A 24,863-nucleotide genomic window follows, 5' to 3' on the forward strand; every position below is an offset into this window, starting at 1 on the left:
CTCCTCTCACGTTCCTCTGGTCCTCAAAGGGACTTTTCCTAAAGTGCCGGGCACCTCAGTAACTCTGTTCCTTATGCTGAATGACAAAGGTAACAACATCTGTTTAAATGTGTCAGACAATCTTAGCTCCCACATTTTGAACTGATGAACCCTGACAAGACTTTTCTGTTTCAGAGGTTAAGTGACTATTAGCTTACTCACATCTCTAGATGCAATGAAGTGTATCTTTTCATCAAAAAAAAAATATCAAAGAATATCACCTAGAATGTGGGTTAGGTAAGACTGATGAGATTATAATGAATTAGCCAGGAATTCTCATTTTTACTGCTAAAGGCCTTTTTTTCTTTATCTTGCACAAAGCAAAGGAGGTTGGGTGGGGGGAAAGCTGTTCATACAAGATGCTAAAATTCAATAATGTAAACCCGATTTAAAAAGAAGATTATGCTCTTTGTGCTGCCTTCTGCCCCAGGGGTACGGGGTGATGGTGTGTCAGCAGGTATCTGCATGGGAAGCCAACCTCCTGCTGTCACTTCCCCCCCCCCCCCTTGGAGAGGAGAGCTGTGCACACCTGTGAGAGGGCCTCTGCAGACCCAGAGGGATGGCCAGCACGGACCCCAGGCCCTTCCCAGGGAGTACCAGAGTATTCGTCCTAATTCCACATGAGGCCACTGTCAGAGACCATGAACATCCCTGAATGGACCAAAGTTCAGCAACCAAGGTTAAAACAAGGTTAAAATTAAATGTACCAAGTCAGGGTGAAGAATGGAGAATCCAAGAAGCAGAGAGGGCGGTCGGTTCAGGCAAAGATGGACGGAAGGTGGTGCTGAGACTGGAAGCAGGGGCCGGCTACATCTCAGAATGTGCACACAACACAGGCCTCAGTTAGGGAAGTCGCACCGCTGAAATGTACAGCAGGTTTGGGATTCCAGGCTGCTGGCTCGGACCAGCTCCTGGTGATTGCCTCTCTCTTCTCTAGCCGACCCCTAAGCCACAGGCCCACCAAGCAACCCAGGAGGAGTCTGGGAAGGGGCAGAGCCAGCTCTCGTGTGAAGGCTGGAGGGAGCTTGGCCGCCCCAAGCCCAGCCCTGGACTCCAGCGTCTGCTTTCTGTGTGGTTTTCTAGTTCAAGGGAGTGAAGGCCCGTTTGTCCATGGGGAGGCTTCAGCTACAAAGTGTAACTCGGGGCCCCCGGGCTGCGAAAGCCAGGCAGGACACTCAGAATATGCAAAGACTATTACAAGGACGATGCCCGCTGATTGTCTGATCACGGGAGAAGTGAATGCACTTACCATGACACTCTCCCCCAAACAGCAGAGAGAAATGCAATGATCAAACAGAAATCCTCCCTTGTTTCAACAGGCTCATTCTAGGGAATGACACGTGAAAAGGGGAAGACTTTGTATGTCTGAGCTTTCCCTCAGTGGGGGCCCATTGGGCAGCTTACTGCACCAGCCAAGGTGAGTGGGACGGAGGGCCTGGAGGAGGGGCTGGGGGAAGAGAGAGAAGGGGACAGTCTCAAGAGCTGTTCTGAAGGCAGAATCCACAAGCTTTGGCACCTGACTGGCCATGCGGGTTATGTGAAAGTTCAGGGTAAACTCTGAGGTTAAGAACCTGAGTGACTAAAAGGTAGGAAAATTCAGGAGAGGGGTGGGTGTCAATTGGTCAATCAGTTATTAAGCGTATATTGCATTTGCTGCACTGTGTTAAAGGCAAAACCCAGTCTCTGCTCACAGAGGCGCCACATTCTAATGGAGAGGTGGTACGCAAACAATAAGATCTACACAGGGTAAACTGGAGGCCGCACAGAGTAGGTGCTTAGTAAACGTTTACTGGATTGGATACTCATACACCATGACTTGTTCATCCATTCCCCAGTGGTTGGGCAGCCCCGCCAAGTCCCATTTTGGCCACCACAGAAAGAGCTAGAAATCTTCTGGACCTCCTTAGGTAGGGTTTGCTTTGCGTGGGACTGATCTCTCCTTTGTCCCCTTTCCTTTCTGTTTCTCCACTGGCCGAAATGCATTTCTGCACCCAACTGTGTATGTGAACTCTTCCCACCTTTGGCCAATGCAGATAGGACGGAGGTTCAGGTGTCTGCCACTCCCCCCATCCCTTCCTTCTTGTTTTTACAGACTTCTACTTGTGCCCCCCAGGTACGTGCTATCATTTCTCTAGCCTCTCCCACCTCCATATTCCTCTTTCTATTCTTCTAAGATCCAGATGTCGCTGAGTCGTTTCACTTGTGCCTGACTCTTCATGACCCCATTTGGAGTTTCCCATTTCCTTCTCCAGCTCATTTTACAGATGAGGAGGTGAGACACTGAGTGAGGCAAATAACAGAAGTGAAGTGACTTGCCCAGGGTCACAGAGCTAGTAAATATCTGAGGCCGGATCTGAACTCAGGTCCTCCTGAGTCCAGGGCCTGCCCTCCATCCACTGTACCACCTTGCTGCTCAATTAGATAGAGTTTAATTAGACTTCCTCCACGACCCTCAGTGATGACAGGGTTCAGAGAAGACATGTGTATCATCTCCCCATACTGGGATGAGAGCAATATATCCTTCCTAGTCCTTTATGATTGTTCATTTGTATTTATTTTTTATGTTTCTCTTAACTCTTGTGTTGGAACTTCAAAGTTTTTACAGAAGTCTGGCCTTTTCATCAGGAATGCTTGGAAGTCCTCTATTGCACTAAAAGGTCATTTCCTTTGTACTCAGTTTTGTTGGTTAAGTTATTCTTGACTGTAAGCTAAATTCTTTGCCTTCTAGGCTCTGGGCTCCTTTACATTGGTGGCTGCTAAATCATGGGTACCTGAATAATCTCTTTCTGGCTGCTTACAATTTTATTCTCTGATCTGGAGCTTTGGATTTTGGCTGTGATGATCCTGAGGTTTCTTTCAGAAAGATTCTTTGTCAGAATTGGAAATTGAGGGGATGCCCATCCATTGGGGAATGGCTGAGCAAGTTGTGATATATGAATGTAATGGAATACTATTGTGCTATAAGAAATGATGAGCAGGTGGACTTCACAAAAACCTGGAAAGACTTGTGTGGTCTGATGCTGAGTGAAGTGAGCAGAACCAAGAGAATGTTGTACACAATAACAGCCACACTGTATGATGACTAATATTGATAAACTTAACCCTTCCCAGCAATACAAGGATCTAAGGAATCTCCAGAGGCCTCGTGATAGAAAATGCTATCCACATCCAAAGAAAGAACTATGGAAGTTGAATTGCTAATTTTTTTCTCTTCTGTTGAATTTTGTTTCCTCTTTCTGATGGTTTCTCCTATTGGTTTTAATTTTTACTTACAACATCACTGATGTGAAAATATGTTTAATAGGAATGTTTATGTAGAGTCTATATCAGATTGTGTGCCGTCTTGGGGAGGGTGGTGGGGAAGAAGGGGGAGAAAAATTTTAAACTCAAAAGCATGTGGAAGTGATTGTTGATAAATCAAAATAAATTAATAAAAAATTAAAAAAAAGAAAAAAAGAGAAAGATTCTTTGTCCTCTGGTTAAGAAATCTGGGCAGCTGTATTTCACAGTTTCTTGAAAGACGATGTGCAGGCTCTTTTTCCAGTAATGGCTTTCAGACAGTCCAGTCGAACTTCTCCCCGATTCGTTTCCCAGGTCAGCGGTTTGTGCTGTGAGACACCTCCCACCTTCTTCTATTTGTTCAGTCTTCTGACTTTCCTCTTGGAGCCACTGGCTTCTCTTTGGTACAGCCTAATGGCCAGGGAGCCTGTTGCCTGGGCAGGTTTGGTGCCTTTGGTGCCAAACTTTCCAGTTCTTTCTTCCAAAGATTGCCTTGCTTTTCCAAGTTTTTCCCTCTCATGCTCTCATTCCACTTACAAATACGTTTTTAACCTTTTTACACATTCTCACTCCATCTCTTTGTGGAATCCTGGCTGACCATTGACCCACGCTGCGTTCTTCTCGGAGGCTCTGCTCATGCACGGTCTGCCGTTGTTGTCTTCTCCTGGGTCTATGTTGTGCATGTCTCTGTCACCATCGCAGCTCTTTATGGTGGGGTTCTCTTTTTCTTTGTTCATTCTTCCAACCCATCTTCTGCCTTCAGGCTTGAGGTTCTGGCTGGCCTCTACACATCTGAAGTCTGGGCTGGCCTGCTGCTGCTTTCTTGGGGTATTGAGGGTTGTGTTATTTCAGGCTCTTAGGGACCTTTGAGCTTTAAGGGCTATCACAGGGATCAAATCCGGTGCACCATGTGACCTGTGACCCCTGGTCTGAGCGACAGCAGGCTGCTGCTGGACGCAGCCTGCAGGCTGGGGTACAGGCTGGGACTGAGATCCCGCTGGGCTCCTGCTGGCTTTGCTCAGGGGTGGAGGCCCTCTCCTTGGGCTGACCTGGTTGAGTCTGGGTGAGCCGGGGGCCAGAGTCCATGAGACCTCAGCCTGAGTCTGGGGCCCCCTCTTGCCTTAGTACACGGTCACCCCCTGGGGCCTGGAGCACCCTCCGTCCCCCACATCTCAGACCACTCTGTCTTTTCTATGCTGAGCTGGGCTGCAGAAATGATTCCTGGCTTCGATCCGGTGTTTGGAGGAGCTCTGGAGGAGGGAGTTCAGCACAAAAAGGGAATGTCCCAACACCTGAAGCTTCAGCATCTGCCTGTAGCTCCTGGCACAGCCAGAAACATTCCTGACCTTTGGCCAAACAAAGCACCGAATGACTTGAGTATTCCCGGCTCTCTTTCCCTCCAGGGAATTAGAGGCAGGGTGGTGCAGTGAGCTTGGGTGACCTTGGGCAACTTACAATCGTCTCTCTGTGCCTCAGTTTCCTTATCAGTGTACTGAGGGTGTTGGAAGAGATGGCCCTCAATGTCCTGTCTAGTTCCAAATCAACAACCCCATGACGTGACTTATGCATTTTTACCTACTTGATAACTCAATTTCTCTTTTAATAAAAATGAAAATGAAGATATGGATTGCAAATGCCAGTTATAACCCTGGTTTAGTGGCTGGTGCTTCTGACAAAAACCACTATATGGAGAACGGTTTCAATCTCCCAGCTCTCTGTTAAGGCAGTTATAGGTAAAGAGGGTTAGACCACGCCTGGAAGAACTGAATTGTCACCTGCCTCCTTCGAGGGGGCCAACGGGAGCGAAAAAAGGAGGAAATTCTAGGCTCCGACTACAACTACAGGGGCACGCGTTCCTTTGACTCCATTCAGTAAGAAGCACGTACCAGGGAAAGAAGCTGCCGGCCGCGGGCTCCCCTTCTTCCCCTCGCCCCCTCCACCCCAACTCCCAGGAAGACACAGCCTCATCCCGTGGCCTGCTCAGAAGATCCCCTTCCATCCTGCCTCCTCCAGCAGACCCCCCACCTCCGCCCTGCCGTGTCATTCCCCTGTCTATGGCTCCTTCCCTTCTGCCTGCAGACATGCCCAGTCTCCCCAGCCTCAAAACCCCCTCACCTGACCCTTCCATCTCTGCTAACGCTCGTCCTTCTGCCTTTGGGGCTAAATCCCCGAAGGCTGTGGATGACTGATGCCTCCACTCCCTCTCCTCTCACTCTCTGCTTAAACCCTCACCAGCCAGATCCCACAATATCATTTGTATGTGGTTGTTTGCATGCTGTCTCCTCCCCCGTCAGAATGTAAACTCCTTGAGCACAGGAACTGTCTTTTGGCTCTTTTTGTATCCTCAGTGCTTAGCACAGCACCTGGCACACAGTAGGCACTTAATAAATGTTGACTGATTTGACTGATACCTGAAGAGAAAATCAGAAAATCTTGGCTGAGCAGGAAGGAGCCGGGCCAGTCTCCAGTCTGGTGCCTCCTGCCTGGCTACTCTTCCTTCCTCATCTGCATCCCTAGCCTGGCACCTGTGGTTGGCTGGGGCAGCAGGCTCTGAGACCACAGAGGAAATGCACTGGATAAAGCATTAAAACGAAGGAAGAAAATGCCATGAGAAAGCCTGCTTTCCCCAAAATCAGCCTTTTGGCCTGAAGTTTTCCATACTCGCTTTAAAAACCAAAGGTAATTTTTTTTTGCAATGCTTGACAAAAACATTAGTTTTTGCATTATGAGAGGATGCTAGCCCACACAGTGTTTCCATTTTAAATGCAATTTAAGGAATTGTTTTATAAGCAGATAACTCAAAAAAAGTGGTTTAAATTTAGAAGGTGAAACTTTCTTTGTGTCTAGTTCTCAGCAAGATAATCTCCTGAGTCATTCTGAACACACACACACACACACACACACACAGTCACACTCACACACACACTCACACAAACTCACACACACACACACACACACACACACACACGCTTTAAATGAAGGCCTCCCTCTGATGGAGAAGGAAGTCGGCCAGGCAAAGAGTTCCTCCAAGGCCAGCCCTGTGTGCCCTATTTCTGGTGGAAGGGAAAGCCTGAAGGAACCCTCACATTCTGCCAACAGTTTGGGAGATGGTCCTGGCCCCGCTACAGACCTTTGCTTGTTGGCATTCTTGCGGGGGCGATTGGTGAGCAAAATGGAAACTGGTAAGGAGTGATTAAAAAACCGCCTTTGGGGCAGCTAGGTGGCGCAGTGGTTACAGAACCGGCCCTGGACTCAGGAGGACCTGAGTTCAAATTCGGCCTCAGACACATAACACTTACGAGCTGTGTGACCCTGGGCAAGTCACTAACCCCACTGCCTAGCCAAAAACAAAACAAAACAAAACAAAACAAAACCACCTTCACTTAAGCTGGCTCACAACAGATGCGTCAGAACTTCTAGAAATTCCTGGTGGACATTTACAGAGCCCTCTGGAGATCCCAAAGCACTTGGCCGTAAGACCTCAGGCCGTGTCTCACAACTGTCAGAGGGGGCACTATGGGGACATCACCCTTTCCCTCAGGCTCAGGAGAAACCCTTGATTTCTGACAATCTTCACTTTCCACAACCCCTGAAACCTACAGCACCCTGGATACTTTCTTCCGCTTTGTGGACGTGAGGAATCGTTAATGCCATACTTGGGGGTGACTGCCAGTGGCTGCCGACATTCTGGCACCAAGTTCACCTCACTGACCTTGCTCGCCCAGGCTGTGTGCTAGCTCTGGGGGCACAATGTGCTACACGGCCTTGAGTTTTAAAGGCCAACAATGGAAATGTGCAGTGAGTGCGTGGAGAACTCTCCAGTGATAGGCGAACAAGCCCAGGGAGCACCTAGCGGGAAGCAGTGCATGGCGAGTAGCTGCGGATATGTGAGGCTGGCAACATGAAGGTGAAAATGAGGCCACATTTAAAGGCGGGAATGCTGAAGCCCGCCGGCACCTGGTCATCCATGTGTTCTCTCCTCCCTACACCCGCCACTCGGGACAACACTGACCCCAGGGCCCTCGAGGCCAACCCTCCCGGCTTCCTCCACTGTTCCCCTGTGGCCCCAACCCCTCTCTCCGGAGAGGAAGCTCCTTGCTCCACAGATGCGGTCAGCTGCCAAGCCGTGTCACACCACTTTCCCAGGCTGGCCAAATGGGCCTCCTCTTGGGCCCTCGCGGACGACTGGGCAGTGGGAAGCCCCTCCTGTTCCCCACAACAGCTCAGGCACACCCCCACCCCCAGCTGCATGTGGACACTAGTTACTGACCGCAGATAGGTACGGACAGATGGTATCTGTCCTTGTTGTGACTCCCGTGAGAGGGGGCACTTATTCTTTGGACTCTGTTCCCAGGGGCCAGCGCAGCGGCTGGACCGAGGGGGGAAACAAAGCACCGTGGGCCAGCTGAGGTTTCTCCAGATCCGTGCCTGGGCTAACCTTCAGAGCCACACAACCCTCCCAGTGTCGGCTTCCTGAGGCACAAAACACTGGGCTTGAAGCCAGGAGACCTGTGTTCAGACCCCACCTCTGACACCCGTCAGCCTAGAGTGCCCTGCGTCCTCACCCGGCGGGTGCTGACCGTGAGGAGACTCTGGGACACTCGTAAAGGCCAATCGCGACTGCCAGACCCGGGCGGTCTACCCACCGGAAGCTGAGGGGCTCTCTTCATCATCTCCAGCAGAACATAGCTGCCCACCGAGTGGCTGATGAGCACCAGCTTCAGCGATGCCGGCACGCGCCTTCTCAGGAAGGCGAGCTTGTGCTCTACCTGGCCCTCGAGGCCAAAGGCATCATCCAGTTTTCTCGGGCTTGGATCTGAGGAGGGAACACACAGAAAAGGGCTTGTGGGGGTGGCTTTGGAGGGAGTGCCCCTTCACCAACTCCAAGCCACACTGGAGAGAGACCGCAAATCCTGGGGCCGGGAGACGGAGTTAAACTGTGTGTGCGTTGTGTGCATGTGAGCTCTCACCAGTGCCACTGGACACCGCCCTGCCACAGCGGTGCTGGGGAGGGGCGGCACCGCTGCCATCCCTGCCCAGCCATAAGAGTCTGCACCCTCCCTTCTCCTGTGGTCAAACGTAAAAGTCTGTTTGGCAGGTGAAGCCCCCACCAGCCTCCCCACTCTTCCGCCTCCGGCGGAGGCTCCCAGGCGGGCGGGAGCTTTATGGACCCTTATCTCAGCCTGGCTCAGCGCCGGGAGCACTAAGTCCTTCCCCCCTCCATGACCTGCACAGTCCAGCCACATTGGCCCAATCGCTGCTCCTCACGGAGGATGGGGCCATCTCCCACGTCTGCAGCCCAGAACACCCCCCCTTGGGCTGCAGGGGGTGCTGCTCAGGCACAGAAGCTGTGGCAGTCCCCCCCTGCTTCCCCCAGCTCCGCTCCCCCAGGCCGGGCTCCCAGAACACCTCTGGTTGGTTCTGCCTCAGAACTAAGGCCTGGCGGTCACCTTTCGGGAAGTTTTGGCTCCCCCAAAGTGACTCACTGTCCTTCTTAATGCGCCGCCCTCCTCAGGAAGCCTCTACCTGGGTCATGTGTGGCCCCCAGCCTATCCTACCTCATTCATCTCATCTTCCCGTTGGGCTGGATGCTGGACGCTACTGGAGGACAAGCGCTGTCTCTGACTTTTTTCTGTCATAGACAGCGTCTAACTCAATTCCATTCAATTCTGCACCTCCGAGGACCCGGGCACTATATTCAGTACTGGGGAATAGAGGAAAGCAGAGTCTGTGCTCTCCAGGACACTACATTACATTGGAGGAGGGAGGGGGGAATGACACGCACACAGACCGTGTCATTTCGAGAAGGAGCGCATGCACAGAACGGGAGTGTGAAGACAGCTCCTGTAGGAGGCCGCCCCCATGGAAGTCAGGGGCTCAGGACGTCGCCCAGGGCTGGGGGATCACCTCTGCCAAGAAGGGCATGCCAGGAACGAACAGCGGGATTCAAACGAAGCCTCTGCTCAGCCCAAGTTCAAAGCCCCATTCGCTATAATCAACATAAGCCCATGCATGACTCTGTTACTCCCCTTCTCAAGAAACTCCAGTGGCTCCCTATCACTTCTAGGATCAAACAGAAAATCTTCTGTCTGGGGTTCCAAGCCCTTCATAACCTGTCCCTTCCCCACGTTTCCACCCCAGGGACTCCTCGATCCAGTGACGCTGGCCCCTTCGCTGTTCCTGCACTTCCGACCCCGGGCATTTTCTCTGGCTGCTTTTATGGCTAGAACACTCTCCTTCCTCACCTCTGCCCCTGGCTTTCCTGGCTTCCTTCAAGTCTCAGATAAAATCCCACCTTCTCCAGGAAGCCTTCCCAATCTCTTTCAGTGACGGTGCCTTCCCTCTGTTGATTATTTCCACGGTATCCTTTATGTAGCTTGTTTGTACATAGCTGTCTGAATACTCTATAAGTTCCTTGATAACAGGGACTATCTTCTGCCTTTCTTTGTATCCCCAGTGTTTAGCACAGTGCCTGACACATAGTAGGTACTTAATAAATGTTTAATGCCTGACAAAGAATGTCACAATCCCTTTTCTTAGACAAGACACTGCTGCCACCCTACAGTTACCAAAGTACTCTAGCTAGGCAAGTGAGTTTTACAGCCCAGATGGATTTGCTAATGCATCAAAGCTCACTTAATCTCACCAGGAGTGTGTGGGGCTCATGCCCTCAGGTGGAACTGCTGTGCTTGCAGTACCAAGCTAGCAGGCAGAGGGCCTCCAAGGCAAAGAGCTAATGCTATTTCTTTTGTCTTCCTACAAAGACATCTAAAAACAAGTAAATGAGAAGCCTCCTCATGAATGTTAACGTTCCTATCACTACCTATTATTCAACCAAAGGAATCCAAGGAGTTGCTAATATGTCCTGTTAGCAATGTGATGAAAGCAACTTTATGAAGCCAATAGCACTCAGAGGGAGGCAGAAGAGGACAAAGGAGCCCTACCAGACCCCAATGATCTCAAATGTCAAAGGTCCTCTAATAAAGCCAGTAAGCTCAAGTGTGCTCAGAAATCACAGCCACAATTCTCAGAGGGAAGCGGAGGTTTGTGACCAAGGCCCCAAGCTACACTGCTCACGCCTAAGAGGTAGGGGAAGGAGCACTGGACCGAGGATCAAAAAGCCTCGGTTCAAGTTCTGGCTAAGCCACCTAAGAACCTTGTAACTGTGGACAAATCGTATATAACCTGTCTGAGCTTCAATGGCCTCATCTCTAAGATGGCGTTAATCACTTTGCTGTGACTTACCTCATGTGGCCATTAGAAAGAATGAGTAAACTGTAAACTGATATGAAAACTATCATGGTTAGCATCATTCTTTTTTTTTTAATTAAGAAATTTATTTATTTACTTTTGGTTTTCAACATTCACTTTCATAAGATTTTGTGTTCTAAATGTCCCCCCTCCCCAAGATGGCTTGCAATCCAATATAGGCTATACATGTATGATCATATTAAACATATTTCCATATTAGTCATGTTGTGAAAGAATAATCAGAAGAAAAGGGAAAAACCACAAGAAAGAAAAACAAAAAAGAGAGAAAATAGTCTGCTTTGATCTGCATTGAGACTCCATAGCTCTTTCTCTGGATGTGGATGGAACTTTTCATCATGAGTCTTTAGGAAGTGTCTCAGATCACTGCATTGCTCAGAAAAGCTAAGTATAACAAAGTCAGTCATCACACAATATTGATGTTACTGTGTACAATGTTCTCCTGGTTCTGCTTACTTCACTCAGCACAATTTCATGCAAGTCTTTCCAGGTTTTTCTGAAATCCACCTACTCACCATTTCTTATGGAACAATAGTATCCCATTATATTCAGATAACACAAATTGTTCAGCCATTCCCTGATGGTCATCCCCTCAATTTCCAATTCTTTGTCACCACACAAAGGGCTGCTATAAATATTTTTGTACATGTGGATCCTTTCTCCTTTTTTACGATCTCTTTGGAATATAGCTCTAGTAGTGAGTGGTATTGCTGGATCAAAGGGATCGTCGTTCAATAGCCTTTTGGGCATAGTTCCAAATTGTTCTCCAGAATGGTTGGATCAGTTCACAACTCCACTAATGGATTAGTGTTCCAATTTTCCCACATCTTCTCCAACATTTATCGTTTTCCTGTTTGGTCATATTAGCCAATCTGATAGGTATGATGTGGTACCTCGGAGCTGTTGCGATTTGCATTTCTCTTAAGTATAAGGAACTCAACAACATTAAATTGTTTACTTCTTATACGTGAAAATATTATCAGTACTTCTATGACTGTCATCATTATATGAGTAGTTTGAAAGAAAGGCTTGGGCTGAGCTGAGTATGATAGATGATTCTAAAAAAAATTAAAACTCTGCAGGGAGAGATAAAAAGGAGCAATTATCTCCTACAAATGAGGCACAAAAGGAAAAATTCATACAGAAGAAGCTAGTGGGGGAAGACGGGTAGTGCTGAAACCTTACTCTCATCAGGAATGGGTTAAAGAGGGAACAACACATATATCTAGAAGGGTATAAAAGTCTTTTAAATTCAGAAAGAAATAAGAGGGCAAGGGGATAGGATGGGGGGGAGAGGATGAGAGGGATTCTTGGACGGGTAAATAGGTTAAGGACAGGAGGGCAAGGTAGTGGGTAGAAATAAAGCAGAGGAGTGAGGAGAGATAGGAACAGGGCAAGAAAGATAGTGAGGAAAAATAGGAAGAATAAAAAAATACAACAAGTAATTATAGCTTCGAATGTGAATGGGATTAATTTACCCATAAATGGAAACTGATAGCTGATTAAAAATTTGAATTCAACAATATCTTGCTTTCAGGAAATGATATAAAAATGAGAGATACACACAAATATAAAATAAAGGCCAGAAGTGGAATTTACTATGTAAAAAAAGCAGGAGTAGTAATCATGATCTCAGACAAAGTTAAAGCTAAAATAGATTTAATCAAAAGAGAAAAACAGGGAAACTACACTCTGTGTCAGCCATATTATCCAATACTGTTTTAGACCATTTAAAATAACTAGAGTGTACAAAATACCTGAGAATATATATCTGCCAAAAAGACGTAGGAACTGTACGAACATAAATATAAAACACTTTTTACACAAATAAAGTTAGATCTAAATAACTGAAGTAATATTTATTGATCATGGGTAAGTAAAGCCAAAATAATTTTTTTAAATGACAATTTTACCTAACTAATCTATTTATGTAATGTCATCCTAATTAAATTACTAAAAAAATTATCTTACTGAGTTAGAAAAAATAATAAAGTTCATTTGGAAGAACAAAAGGTCAAGAACTTCAAAGAAACAGAAAAAAATTGCAAAGGAAGCAGATTCAGTGGTATCAGACCTTAAACTATATGATAAGGTGAGGGCATTGTTGAAGTGTAAAATGGATAATTTTGATTATTTTAAATAAAAGTTTTCTTGTATAAATAAAACCTACACAGCCAAGAATAGAAAGAATGCAGAAAATTGGTAAAAACCTTTCAAAGGCAATCTCTCAGATGGAATATAATTGGGTCGGAATATTGCTGTGGTATAGGAAATGATGAGCTGGTTGATTCAGAAAAACATGGAAAGACTCAGACTTAAGAAGATGCTATTCACCTCCAGAGAAAGAGATGACAAGGGGAAATATGCATAGTATGGTCTAACATATATGTGTATGACTGTATATGTGTATATATGTGTATGTTTATAGATATCTATGGATATGTATGTATATGCATATCCATAGATATAGACATATCTATAGAGAGATATCTGTGCTTAATTGTAGCCTTCTTTCGGGGGGAAGGAAGGGGAGAAATAAAATAAAAAGTGCACAGCAGAGAACAAAAGAAAACTTACAAGGAAACAAAGAAAAGTTGGGTAGCTTGGAAAATATTGTGTAGTATTCATTATATAGGTTTTCTCAAAACAGAAATTTATTGTTTTATACTGAAGCATCTCATGTTCTGCTATGTACATGGCAATGGTTTTTTTTTCCTTTCTTCTCTTATTTTCTATTTAAGTTTAAAATAAATTTTTGAAACTTAAAAAAAAACAACAACGTGCTATCCAGTTCCAGATAAAGAGCTGATGGTCTCAGTGTGCAGATCACACAAGGAAAAGTAGCCATGGCAGGATCTAGATTTCCCCCTAGGTCCCATGTCAGGGCTCTTTTCACTTTCCCCTATGACCATCCATAAAACCAATATTGCTGTCTGACAAATGAAAGGATAAAATAAAATGAAAAAACATGTTTTTAAAGTCTGTTATCCCCATCATTTCTCACTAAACCCTTTGTAAAGTGGAGAAGCTGCAAGGATTTGAATTCTGCGCTGATTTTTCATTATTAGCTAAGGGTTTTGTCAGCTGTATAAAATGAACTCCAACATCCAGGAAGCAAGAAGATGTATTTCTAAAATTCTTTTCCAGAAAGCAGAAGGACAGCAAACAACTATTTCATTAATAAAGTTGTGGTTACAGAGAATAAAATAAAATAAAATAACTGCAGACAATATAAAATAGTTGGGAGTCTACCTGCCCAGACAAACTAGGGACTATATGAACAGAATTATGCAAATAAAGACAGGTCTAAAATAACTAGAGAAATATTCACTACTCATGGGTAGGCTGAGCCAATATAATAAAAATGACATTTCTACCTAAATTAATTTGCTTATTCAGTACCACACCAATCAAACTGCCAAAGAATTATTTTATAGGGCTAGAAAAAAACAATAATAACAAAATTCATCTGGAAGAACAAAGGTCAAGAATATCAAAGGAATCAATAGCAAAAACGTGAAGGAAGGCGGCCTAGCAGTACCATAGGTCAAACTGTATTAGAGAGCCACCATCACCGAAACCATCTGGTATTGGCTAAGAAATCGAGTAGTGGACAGTGGGGCTACATTAGGTACACAAGACGCAGTAGTGAATGACCACGGTAAGGGTAAGAACTCAACATAGGACAAACATTACTAGGAAAATTGGAAAGCAGTTTGGCATAAACGAGGTGTAGACCAACATCTCTTGCCATATACCAAGTGGGAGAAGTGATTATTAATAACCATTATCTTGAGGAGATTCAAAACTCTCCCCTTCTTCCAAAGTCCTGATTTTAAAAAGTTCAGTCTCTTGAAAGGCATTACCAATAATGAGACTGAATTAACTCTCCTCAGTCTTGGTGAGACCTGCCCAACCTTACAAGGAATTTAATCTAAGGTGGACAAATCCATTATGTTCTCCTCAAGCTTGGGTGGAGACAGATCATTCTGTCTGGACAGCCCAAGGCTGCAGGAGGTTTGAGCATAGAGATAATTTCTCTGTCCCAGGGTGACATGAGATCAACCTCAGCCCCTCATTGAAAAGGGCATGTTAACCATGAGTACCACTACCACAATTGTCTTTGGTCTAAGAGAGCAGGCCAAATGACCATCCTTTTATTAATAACCTGCTGACCTTATTAATAAAATGATCAAATTATCCAGAAACTATGTCTCTCAAACCTTTTTAAAAGTCACACAAGATAAGGTCAAAATGGGTACATGATTTACACATAAAGGGTGATTCTATAAGCAAATTAGGAGAACAAGGAATAGTTTATCTGTCAGATCTATGGATAAGGGAAGAATTTAGTACAAATAAGATGCAGAGAACATTATAAGACACAAAATGGATAATTCTGATTACATAAAACTAAAACATGTTTGCACAAATAAAACCAATGCAGCCAAAATTAGAAGGAAAAAACTGGGGAAAAATTTTTATAGCAAGTATCTCTGATAAGGGATATATCTAAAATATATAGAGAATTGAGAATTGATATAGGATATATCTCAAATATATGGAGAACTGAGTCAAATTTATAAAAAATACAAATCATTCCTCAATGGATATGAATGGGCAGTTTTCCATCAAAGAAATCAAAGCTACCTATAGTCATACAAAAAAATGCTCTAAATCACAACTGATTAGAGAAATGCAAATGAAAACAACTCTGAGATATCACCTCACACCTATCAGATTGGCTAATGTGACAAAAAAGAAAAAGACAAATGTTGAAGGAGATGTGGGAAAACTGGGACACTAATGTACTGCTGGTGGAGTTGTAAACTGATCCAACCATTCTGGAGAGCAATTTGGACCTATGCCCAAAGGGCAACCCTTTGACCCAGCAATAATACTGCTAGGTCTATATCCCAAAGAGATCATAAAAAAAGAGAAACGAACCTATTTTGTACAAAATATTTAGAGCAGATCTTTTTGTGGTGGCTAAGAATTGGAAATTGAAGGGATGCCAGGAAATTGAGGAATGGCTAAACAAGCTGTGGTATGTGATTGTGATGGAATATCGCTGTGCTAAAAGAAATGACGAGTAGGTGGATTTCAGAAAAACCTTGAAAGACTTACGTGAACTGAGGCAAAGTGAAGGGAGCAGAACCAGGAGACCACCGTACACCGTAACAGCAATGTTATACAAAGATCAGCTGTGAAGGACTTGGCCTTCTCTGATTAAGTCAACGATCCAAGATCATTCCAAAGGATTCATGATGAAAAATGCTATGCACTTCCAGAAAGAAAACTGACAGATTGGAGTGCTGATTGAAACAGACTTTTTTCACTTTCTCTGTTTCTTATTTTTTATTTATTTATTTACACAGCATGGCTAATATGGAAATATTCTGGATGACCTCACATATATAATGGATTATCAGATTGTTTGGCTTCTCAACGGGTGGAAGAATTTGGAACTCAAAATTTTTTTAAAATGAATATTAAAAATAAGTAAATTAAAAAAAAAATTTAAAAAGCTTTTTCATCTGGCTTACAGCTGAAATCTCCCCTCTCCCATAGAGTGGGTGCTCCTGGACAGCACACATGGCCTCTATTTCTGTATTTTTCATTATTCATTCATTCATTGATAATGAGATCCACTTCTACCTGAGTATCTGAGCTACCACAAAAACGCTCCTATAAGTATTTCTGTGTATAGTGGGCCTTTCCCTCCTCTTTACCTCTTTGGGGTATAGGCCCTGAGGTGGTCCCTCTGACGTACACTTGGGTGATTTTTGGGGTACAGGGGCCAATTGCTTTGGACAATAGTTCCATGAATTCTCAGCTTCCCCAAAGGTGCACAGGACGGGGATCAGGTGAAACTTTCTCCTTAGACTTTTTTGCAGGTCATTGTTATTAGCTTGTATTTCTTCTCTTGAAAACTGCCTGTCGGGGCAGCTAGGTGGCACAGTGGATAGAGCACTGGCCCTGAAGTCAGGAGGACCTGAGTTCAAATCCGGCCTCAGACCAAACACTTGTCATGTACTAGCTGTGTGACCTTGAGCAAGTCACTTAACCCTGATTGCCTCACCAAAAAAAAAAAAAATTAAAAAAAAAATGGGGCAGCTAGGTGGTGCAGTGGATAGAGCACCAGCCCTGAGTTCAAAGCCAGCCCCAGACCAAACACTTGACACGTACTAGCTGTGTGATCTTGGGCAAGTCATTTAACCCCGATTGCCTCACTAAAAAAAAAACCAAAAAAAAAAACTGCCTGTCTACACTCTCTGACCACTTGCTTGCTGGCAAATAGCTCAGGGTTTCATCTATCTGTGCTAATTCCCTAAACGTCTTGGGTATCAGGTCTTTAGAGAAATCTGCTAACCACTCCTCTCCGAATTCCATGCCCTGATGTGACAAAGAGCCTGGCAATTCCAAGGGGTGGACACACCCAGCCTTCACTAAGGCACCTCCTCCATGAGGCAGCGGTCAGGGCTGGACCTCAGCAGAGGAGGCCGCTCACCACGGACACCGCTGGCCTGACATGCACCTTTCCCTTACCTTCGGGGCCTTCCTCGTCCACCTTGACACCACGCGGGGCTGAAACATGGCCAGCATGGCTTATGACCCACACTGGGTAGCGCTTCTGCAGGTTAAGGTATAAAGCCGTCACAAACCCCGCGTAGAAGGCAGGAATCCCCGGGTTACCTGCAAAAATGAAGGCATAGTCATTGATATTGGGGGGACCACCAGCAGTGACAAAAGCAAGGCAGGGGACAGAAGGACTGAACATCCAATGGCACTGATCCTTTCCCAGAGAGCAATTTAACGGGGGTGCAGGGTCATAAAAATGCAGACACAAGGCAACCATCAGGAGAAAAAGAGAAAGCTGGTCCTAATACACTTTGTGAAAGGCTCTGCCAAACCCGAGCCCAGGATTCCTCACGCCCTCGAGCAGCTTGTGACGCCTGGTCCACTTCCCACAGAGGCCTCCCGGCCCCTCCCCTCGCTCCCCACAATGACCATTGCCAAGCCTGTCTGCTCTCAAGCACAAGACCTGGCTTCCTGTAAACGAGAAAGCTTAGGAGTATCACTGAGCCAAAGGCTTGACAGTTGAGTAACTTTGGGGCTTTCCAAAATGGCTGCACTGATTCAGAGCTCCAACCAAAGTCCACTGGAACATCCATCCTCCCATAACCCCTTAAATAACGGCTATTTTCCTCTTTCGTCATCTTGGCCAATCTGATGGTTGGGAGGGAGGCTTTTCAGAAAGGATTCATCTGGCGGTGAACAGCCTGGATTTCTTCCTTTGATCAGTTCTTATACTTACAAATTTGAATTACTTCCTTATATGTCTTAGATATGAGACCTTAGGAGAGAAACTTGCTACAAAGACTTTTCCCAAGTTAAATGTTTCCTTTCTAATTTCATCTTCATCGATTTTGTTTATGTAAAAGCTTTTCAATTTTACGTAATCACAAGTCTTCACTTTATCTCGTGTGATTACCTCTGTCTTTTGGTCATGACTCTTCCTCGTATCCATACACACAAAAATTGTCTCTTTCCTTACTCTTCTTTATTATATGATGTGACCTTTTATATCCAAGACGCGTATCCACTGGCCACAAAATCTATTGTAGTATATGGTATGAGCTGTTGCTCTAAACATAATTTCTACCAGTCTGCTTTCTAGTTTTCCAAGTAGTTTGTGTGGAACAGTGAGTCCATGCCCCAGTAGCTGGGGTTTACAGGTTCACCAAACCCTATGCCCTGTTTATGCCCTTCCTGACTTTTTCAGCAGATCAACCCCTCAATAATGAATTCTTGAGACTTCTTCTCTCATGGGCTGGTCTTCTACTTGTCACTCTCCAGATTCTCCCACCTCCACTGCCAGTAGGCCCATGGAAATGCCTCTCTCCTGACTGGATGGTCTCTGGCTTGGACTATGAGGCTTCACTCCTCACCAGCAGCACTGCCTTCAGGAATTTACCCCCTTCTCCCCACCCCAGGCTCCCCTTTGATTTGCTGTTTGGCCCTCATTAAAATGTCAGCTCAACATGTACTAGCTGTGTGACCTTGGGCAAGTCACTTAACCCCGATTGCCTCACCAAAAAAAGAAAAGAAAGAAAGAAAGAAAAAAAACGTCAGCTCGTTGAGGGCAGAAATTGTCTTTTTTGCTTGTCTTTTTATCCCTGGCTCTTCGCACAGAGAAGATGCTTAATAAATGCTCTAGTTATCCAATCAAGCCTAACTTTAAATCTCTCCCTAGCTACTGGATCCTTTCCTATAGCCCACAAACACACTCTGGTCTCCTGTGTCCACATAGCCACCCCCTAATTTAGAGAGTGGGCATCTCTAATCTGCACTACTGTAACAGCCCACTAACTGGCCACCAGTCTCTCCACTTCCCAATCCATTTTCCATACAGATGGTGCCAAGGATAACAACCCGGCACTGACCTGCTCCAGGAGCCCCAGGGACCCTTCCTGTCAATAAGATAGAAAACAAACTCTTCTGTAGGATATTCACAGCCCTTCACAAGTTGGTCAGTCTGATTTCATATTCTCCCCTTCCTATACGTCATGCCAAGTCGGACGGGCCTTTCTTCTTGTTCCTGGACGGGACGTGACACCCAATCTCCCACCTCCACACCTCTGCACAGGCTCTCCCACACGTCTGGAGTGCACTCCCTTCTCAGCTCTGCCTCTCGGTATTAGCTAAACCCCTCGGGAAGTCTGTGCACAGTCAGCGCCTCCACTTTTCCTCACTTTTCCTAATCCCTTCTGCTCTGGCTTCCAGTCTCAACATTCCACCCAAACTGCTCTCCCCAAAGTCACCAGTGATCTTTTAGTTGCCAAATCCAATGGCCTTTCCCCAACCCTCATTCTCCTAGACCGAGGACACTCCTGACCACTCCTCCTTGATACTCTCTTCTCTTTTGGGACACCATCTCATTGGCTCTCCTACCCATATGACCCCTTCTGTCTCCTGTGCTGGACCTTTATCTAGGTCATGTCTACTAAGTGTATGTGTCCCAAAGGGTTCCATCCTGTCCCTCTTTTCTTCTCCCCCTAGACCAATGCCCTGGGGGATCTCATCAGCTCCCTTTGATTTAATGGCCATCTCTATGCTGATGATTCTCAGAGTGACCCTCTGCCGACCTCCAATCTTGCATCTCCAACTACCTTTCAGACATCTCAAATGAGATGTCCAGTAAACATCTTAAATGTGTTCATCAAGTTCAAAGTGGAACTCACTATCTTTCCCCCTAAACCCTCCCCTCCTCCACCTTCTCTGTTACTGTAGAGGCCAACACTGTTCTCCGAGGCCCCCGGGTTCACAATCTAGGAGTCACCCTGGACTCCTCCCTCTCTCTCTCACCCTCCGCCCCCATCCAATATGGCGACAAGGTCTTTTGATTTCACCTCGGCAACATCTCTCCTACACGCCCCCCTCTCCTCTGACCCTGCCCCCACCCTGGTGCAGACCCTCGTCGTCTCCTGCCTGGACTATTACAATAGCTGCTGGGGAGGGGGGAGGTCTGCCTGCCTCAGATCTCTCCCCACTCCAGTCCATCCTCCATTCAGTCACTAAAGTGATTTTCCTACAGCACATGTGTTACCATGTCACCCCTAGTCAACCAACTCCAGGGGCTCCCTGTCACCCTCAGGAGCAAATACAGAATGCTCTGTGTGGCATTTAAAGTCCTTCCTCTCCAGTCTTCTTATACCTTACCACCCAACGCATACTCTTTAACCCAGTGAACCCGGCCTCCCAGCTGTCCCACCAACCAGGACCCTCCATCTCTTGGCTCTGGGTCCTCTCTCTGGCTCTTCCCCAGGCCTGGAACACTTTTCCTCCTCTGCTCTGCCCATTGGCCTCCCCGGCTTCCTCTGAGAAACAACTAAAATCCCACCTCCTCCAGGAAGCCTTCCCAATACCTCTTAATTCCAGTGCCTTGCTCCCCTTTATTATTTCCAATTTTATCCCATGTTGGTTAGTTTTGTGAATTCTTCCCCCCTCCCCTCCACCCTCCAGTACAAACTTGCTCACTTGTGGTTTCCCTCATTAGACTGTGATCTCCCTAAGGGCAGGGACTGTCTTTTGATTCTTTTTTGTATCCCAGCACTTAGCATAATGCCTGGTACACAGCAGAAGCTTAATAAATGTTTACTGACCAATGGACTGCAACAACGTAAATGGAAAGAACAACGAGGAATAAACTTAATATTACATGATTAGAATGCTCAAACTTGGCCCCAACCCTCCTTTCCCTGGAGAGGTGGGGGTATATGGGTATGGTATGTTGCACATACTATCAGAATAAGATGACGTGGGGCAGCTAGGGGGCGCAGTGGATAGAGCACCAGCCCTGAAGTCAGGAGGAACTGAGTGCAAATCTGGTCTCAGACCAAACAGTTGACACTTACTATCTGTGTGACCCTGGGCAAGTCATTCAACCCCAAATACCTTGCCAAAAAGAAGAAGAAAGAAGAAGAAGAAGAAGAAGAAGAAGAAGAAGAAGAAGAGGAGGAGGAGGAGGAGGAGGAGAAGGGGGTAGCTAGGTGGCACAGTGGTTGAAGCTCTGGCCTTGGAGTCAGGAGGATCTGAGTTCAAATCCGGACTCAGACACTTAACACTTACTAGCTGTGTGACCCTGGGCAAGTCACTTAACCCCCCCCCCGCCTCACCAAAAAAACCCCCAAAAAACAAAAAAAACAGAATACGATGACGTGTTGGTTAGTTTTGTGAATTCTTCCCCCCTCCCCTCCACCCTCCAGGCCTTTTTCAGTTTTTGTTTAAAGAAGTGGCTTTCTGAGAAATGAAAGTGATGGAAAAACAGGAAAAAAATTAAAATTAAAAAGTTTCAAATTAATTTTAGAAAAACTTTAAGCCATAATCACCATATTCACAACCAAGGGACTGATGTACATTCTGCAACTGCAAAATAACTTTCCAGCCTCTAAGCTGACATCCGACAATCTAGAACTGGTGATCTGCCACCTTGGCTTCCTTTTGACTCAAGATTATATAAAAATTCTTTTTTTTTTTTTGGCTAGGCAATAGGGTTAAGTGACTTGCTCAGGGTCACACAGCTATTAAGTGTTAAGTGTCTGAGGTTGGATTTGAACTCAGGTCCCTCCTGAGTCCAAGGCCAGTGCTCTATCCACTGTGCCACCTAGGTGCTCCAAGATTATATAAAAATTCTTAAAAACAACATCCATCTTTATAAGCACTAACATTTAAAAGCTCCACAAAAATCTTCTTTTGAGACTGAAAGCAGGGTAGGAATTACTGATGTTGGATACTACTGATTACTTTATATGCCTCCTGATGCTTTAAATAAATCCTCAGTGCATGTATCTACAGAAGAGTCAAAAAAAATCATCAAATTTAAAAATAGGTCATGTGCGGGGCAGCTAGGTGGCACAGCGGATAGAGCACCGGCCCTGAAGTCAGGAGGACCTGAGTTCAAATCTGGCCTCAGACCAAACACTTGACACTTACTAGCTGTGTGACCCTGGGCAAGTCACTTAACCCCAATTGCCTAAAAACAAACAAACAAACAAACAAACAAAAAAAAATAGGTCGTGTGAAAAATCCAGTTCTTTTTGATGTTTGGAAATGTCTCCCTAGGCTCCTCACCCAACCATTATTTGCATTTCTCTAATACAAAATGCTCACCTGTAATCACGAGGACGAGCAGCTTAGGGCTATCCTTGGTGTCGAAGAGGTCAGACCAGGGCCCACACTTCAGGACGTGGGTCACAACTCCGCCGCAGACCACAAACTCATCGTGCACCGGGACATCTTCATTCGCTGTCACATCCATTTCTAATTAGGAAAAACAAGAATGAAAAGGTTACTGAAAGAGAACGAGCTGGCCTCCAAGATAAGTCTGAATGACTCAGGTGGACAAAGGGGCCTAGGCAGGAGAAAGCCTTTCCAGCTGTCCCGATGGAGCTTCATGAAAACACTGGGCTACAAGGACAAGCTAAAAACAAAGGAAACACCAGCAGATTCTGGCGGGGAGACGAAGTGCAGCAGAAGGAAAAGGAGGGTTCAGAAGGCATCTCCATTCCCTTCCCTGCTTGAACGGCCATGAATAACGCACACTAGCATCATGGTCAACTGACCTGAAGACAGCGTACGCAGACGGCAGGTGAGCCAGAGAAACGGGAAGGTAGTGTGCACGAGATCCAACCGCCCTCCCGTGATGCTAACCACTATCCACTCGTGTTTACTCATGCCGCGAGGCTCGCTGACGGTCACTGAAGGCCTTCCTCCACCTCTCCTGCCATTACAAGGACACCAATAGAGAGCAGGGACTGTCTAACCAGAGGACCAGGCCTTCTTCTCCTTCTCTCACAGAATTCCACGACTTTAATCTTGCTCTCATCCCACCCCATCCATCCTCCCCTCAGCGGCCAAACTGGTCATCCGGAAGCCCCGGTGTGACCACATCACCCCCTACTCAGTCAACTGCAGAGGTCATCTCACTGGGCTGCACTGGTATCCGAAGCACTCAGCCTTGCACACAGTCAACACAGAATAAGTGCTTTACTCACTCATTCACTCACTCCCATCCTTGAGGGTCCTTTGAATGTTCTGATGAGCTTTCTTTCAACTGATTTTCTCTTTTACCGCTTCCATCTCCTGACCTCACTGGCCTCTTCTAGTCCCAACGAAGATCCCATTTTTTACTGGAAGCCTTCCCCAACCCCCCTTCATTTTAGTTCCTTCCCTGTATGAATTATTTCGTATTCGTCCTGTATATAGTCTGCATTGTATATATTTGTTTGCATGTTGTCCCCCCCATGAGACTGTAAGCTCCTTGAGGGCAGGGACTGGCTTTTGACTCTTTCTGTGCACAGAGCCTGGTGCACAGTAGGTGGTTAATGGATGTTTAGTGATTGATCCACATGAGACTATATTACCCACAACTGTCCATCACCACTCTTCATAAAGCTTTACAACCACAAATGTCATTTTACCTGGTATTGTCTCTGGCAGTCTGCAACCCCATGGCCTCCCTGTTACGGCAATTAACTTACATCAATTAAATTTTTGGAAGATATTCTGATTGTCTGCAATGAAGTCACCACTTCCCACGTTTGAAGGTCAGTATTTATTTCAGTAATGCTAGCTGACATTTACGGAGCCCTTTATGTTTTGCAAAGTGCTTCATGCATCTATTATCTCACTTGATCTTCATGAGAATCCTGGGAGGGCAGGCGCTAAGATTATTAATCCTCATTTAACAGATGAGTAAACTGAGGCAAAGAGGGGTGAAATGACCTGGGTAGAATCACCTAGCTAGTGAGTGCCCGAGGCAGTTTTGGCCTCAGGACTTCCTGACTCCAGGTCCCAGCACAGAATGGCCTCAGACAATTGGCTCCAAGTGAAGTTCCTTCAATGGCATGCTCTTTTTTTTCATTATTATTCTAGCTTCTTTTTAAAATAACTAATTCTGATCATAGTTTGGTGGGAGTGACGGTCTCAATGTACAGAGAAAGCTGATTCAAGGATAACTCCCATATCAACAAGTCTCCTCCTACATACTGAAATGTGATGTGTTTGTAAACACACACACAGTACAGCACAGTACAAAAGTGCAAAAGAATATTGAGATTGCAAAAATCTTTGCATTAAGTTTCCTTAATTTAGCACAAATATATAGAAAGAACCACTTTCCCATGGGTCAAAGGTTATGAATAAACAGTTCTCCAAAAAACCCTTCAAATATAAATAAACTGTTTCAAATCTCATTGGATAATAAGAGAAATGTACGCCGCCCCCCCCCTCAAAAAAAACCCAACCGAACTATGGGGCTTGATGTCAGACCCAGCAAAGAGTATGAAAGATGGAACCAGCCCCCCCCCCCACCATGGGAGGGGCTGAGGGGAACAGACCCAACCCTGCACTGTGGGCGCAGCTGTGAACTGGTTGGGCCAGTCTAGAAAAGAATTTAGAAAGACAGGAAAAAACTGTCTAAAATGCTCGTGCCTCTGACTGAGATCGGTACCGTCATATACACCATGGAAGTCAGAGACAGGGAAGAGGGGCTCCGTGTTTGCAATAGCCAAGGCCTGAGCCCAGAGATGGGGATGGCTCAACATGGCAGGCGACTGTAACTGCATCTTCCTGTGCGGCCTTAGATGAAGGGACGCAGCACAGAGAAGGTGACGGCCAGCCTGGGAGGGGCAGGAACACAGAGCGGCTCCATCCCTACTGTCCTCTGTTCTCTAGCACGACACTGACCTGTGAGCTGGCCAGCCAAGCATGGC

At 45.9% G+C, this 24,863-nt stretch overlaps 1 protein-coding gene across 3 annotated transcripts in view; it reads right to left on the minus strand.

Annotated features, from left to right (window-relative positions):
• The window catches only part of LOC114053902 (lipid droplet-associated hydrolase-like), a 72,834-nt gene that overhangs the window by 33,940 nt on the left and 14,031 nt on the right, over positions 1-24,863 (minus strand). For all 3 annotated transcript variants that reach the window (XM_027877033.1, XM_027877043.1, XM_027877026.1), the window contains exons 2-4: positions 22,261-22,410; positions 17,137-17,283; positions 7,965-8,134 (exon numbers count right to left, since the gene is read on the minus strand). In XM_027877033.1, the coding sequence (XP_027732834.1) occupies positions 7,965-8,134; positions 17,137-17,283; positions 22,261-22,408 (465 nt within the window). In that variant the 5' untranslated portion in view covers positions 22,409-22,410. The remainder of the gene's footprint in view (positions 1-7,964; positions 8,135-17,136; positions 17,284-22,260; positions 22,411-24,863) is intronic.

The sequence above is a fragment of the Vombatus ursinus genome, unplaced genomic scaffold (assembly GCF_900497805.2).
Source record: "Vombatus ursinus unplaced genomic scaffold, bare-nosed wombat genome assembly UNPS02004184.1, whole genome shotgun sequence".
In the NCBI taxonomy this organism is placed as follows: domain Eukaryota; kingdom Metazoa; phylum Chordata; class Mammalia; order Diprotodontia; family Vombatidae; genus Vombatus; species Vombatus ursinus.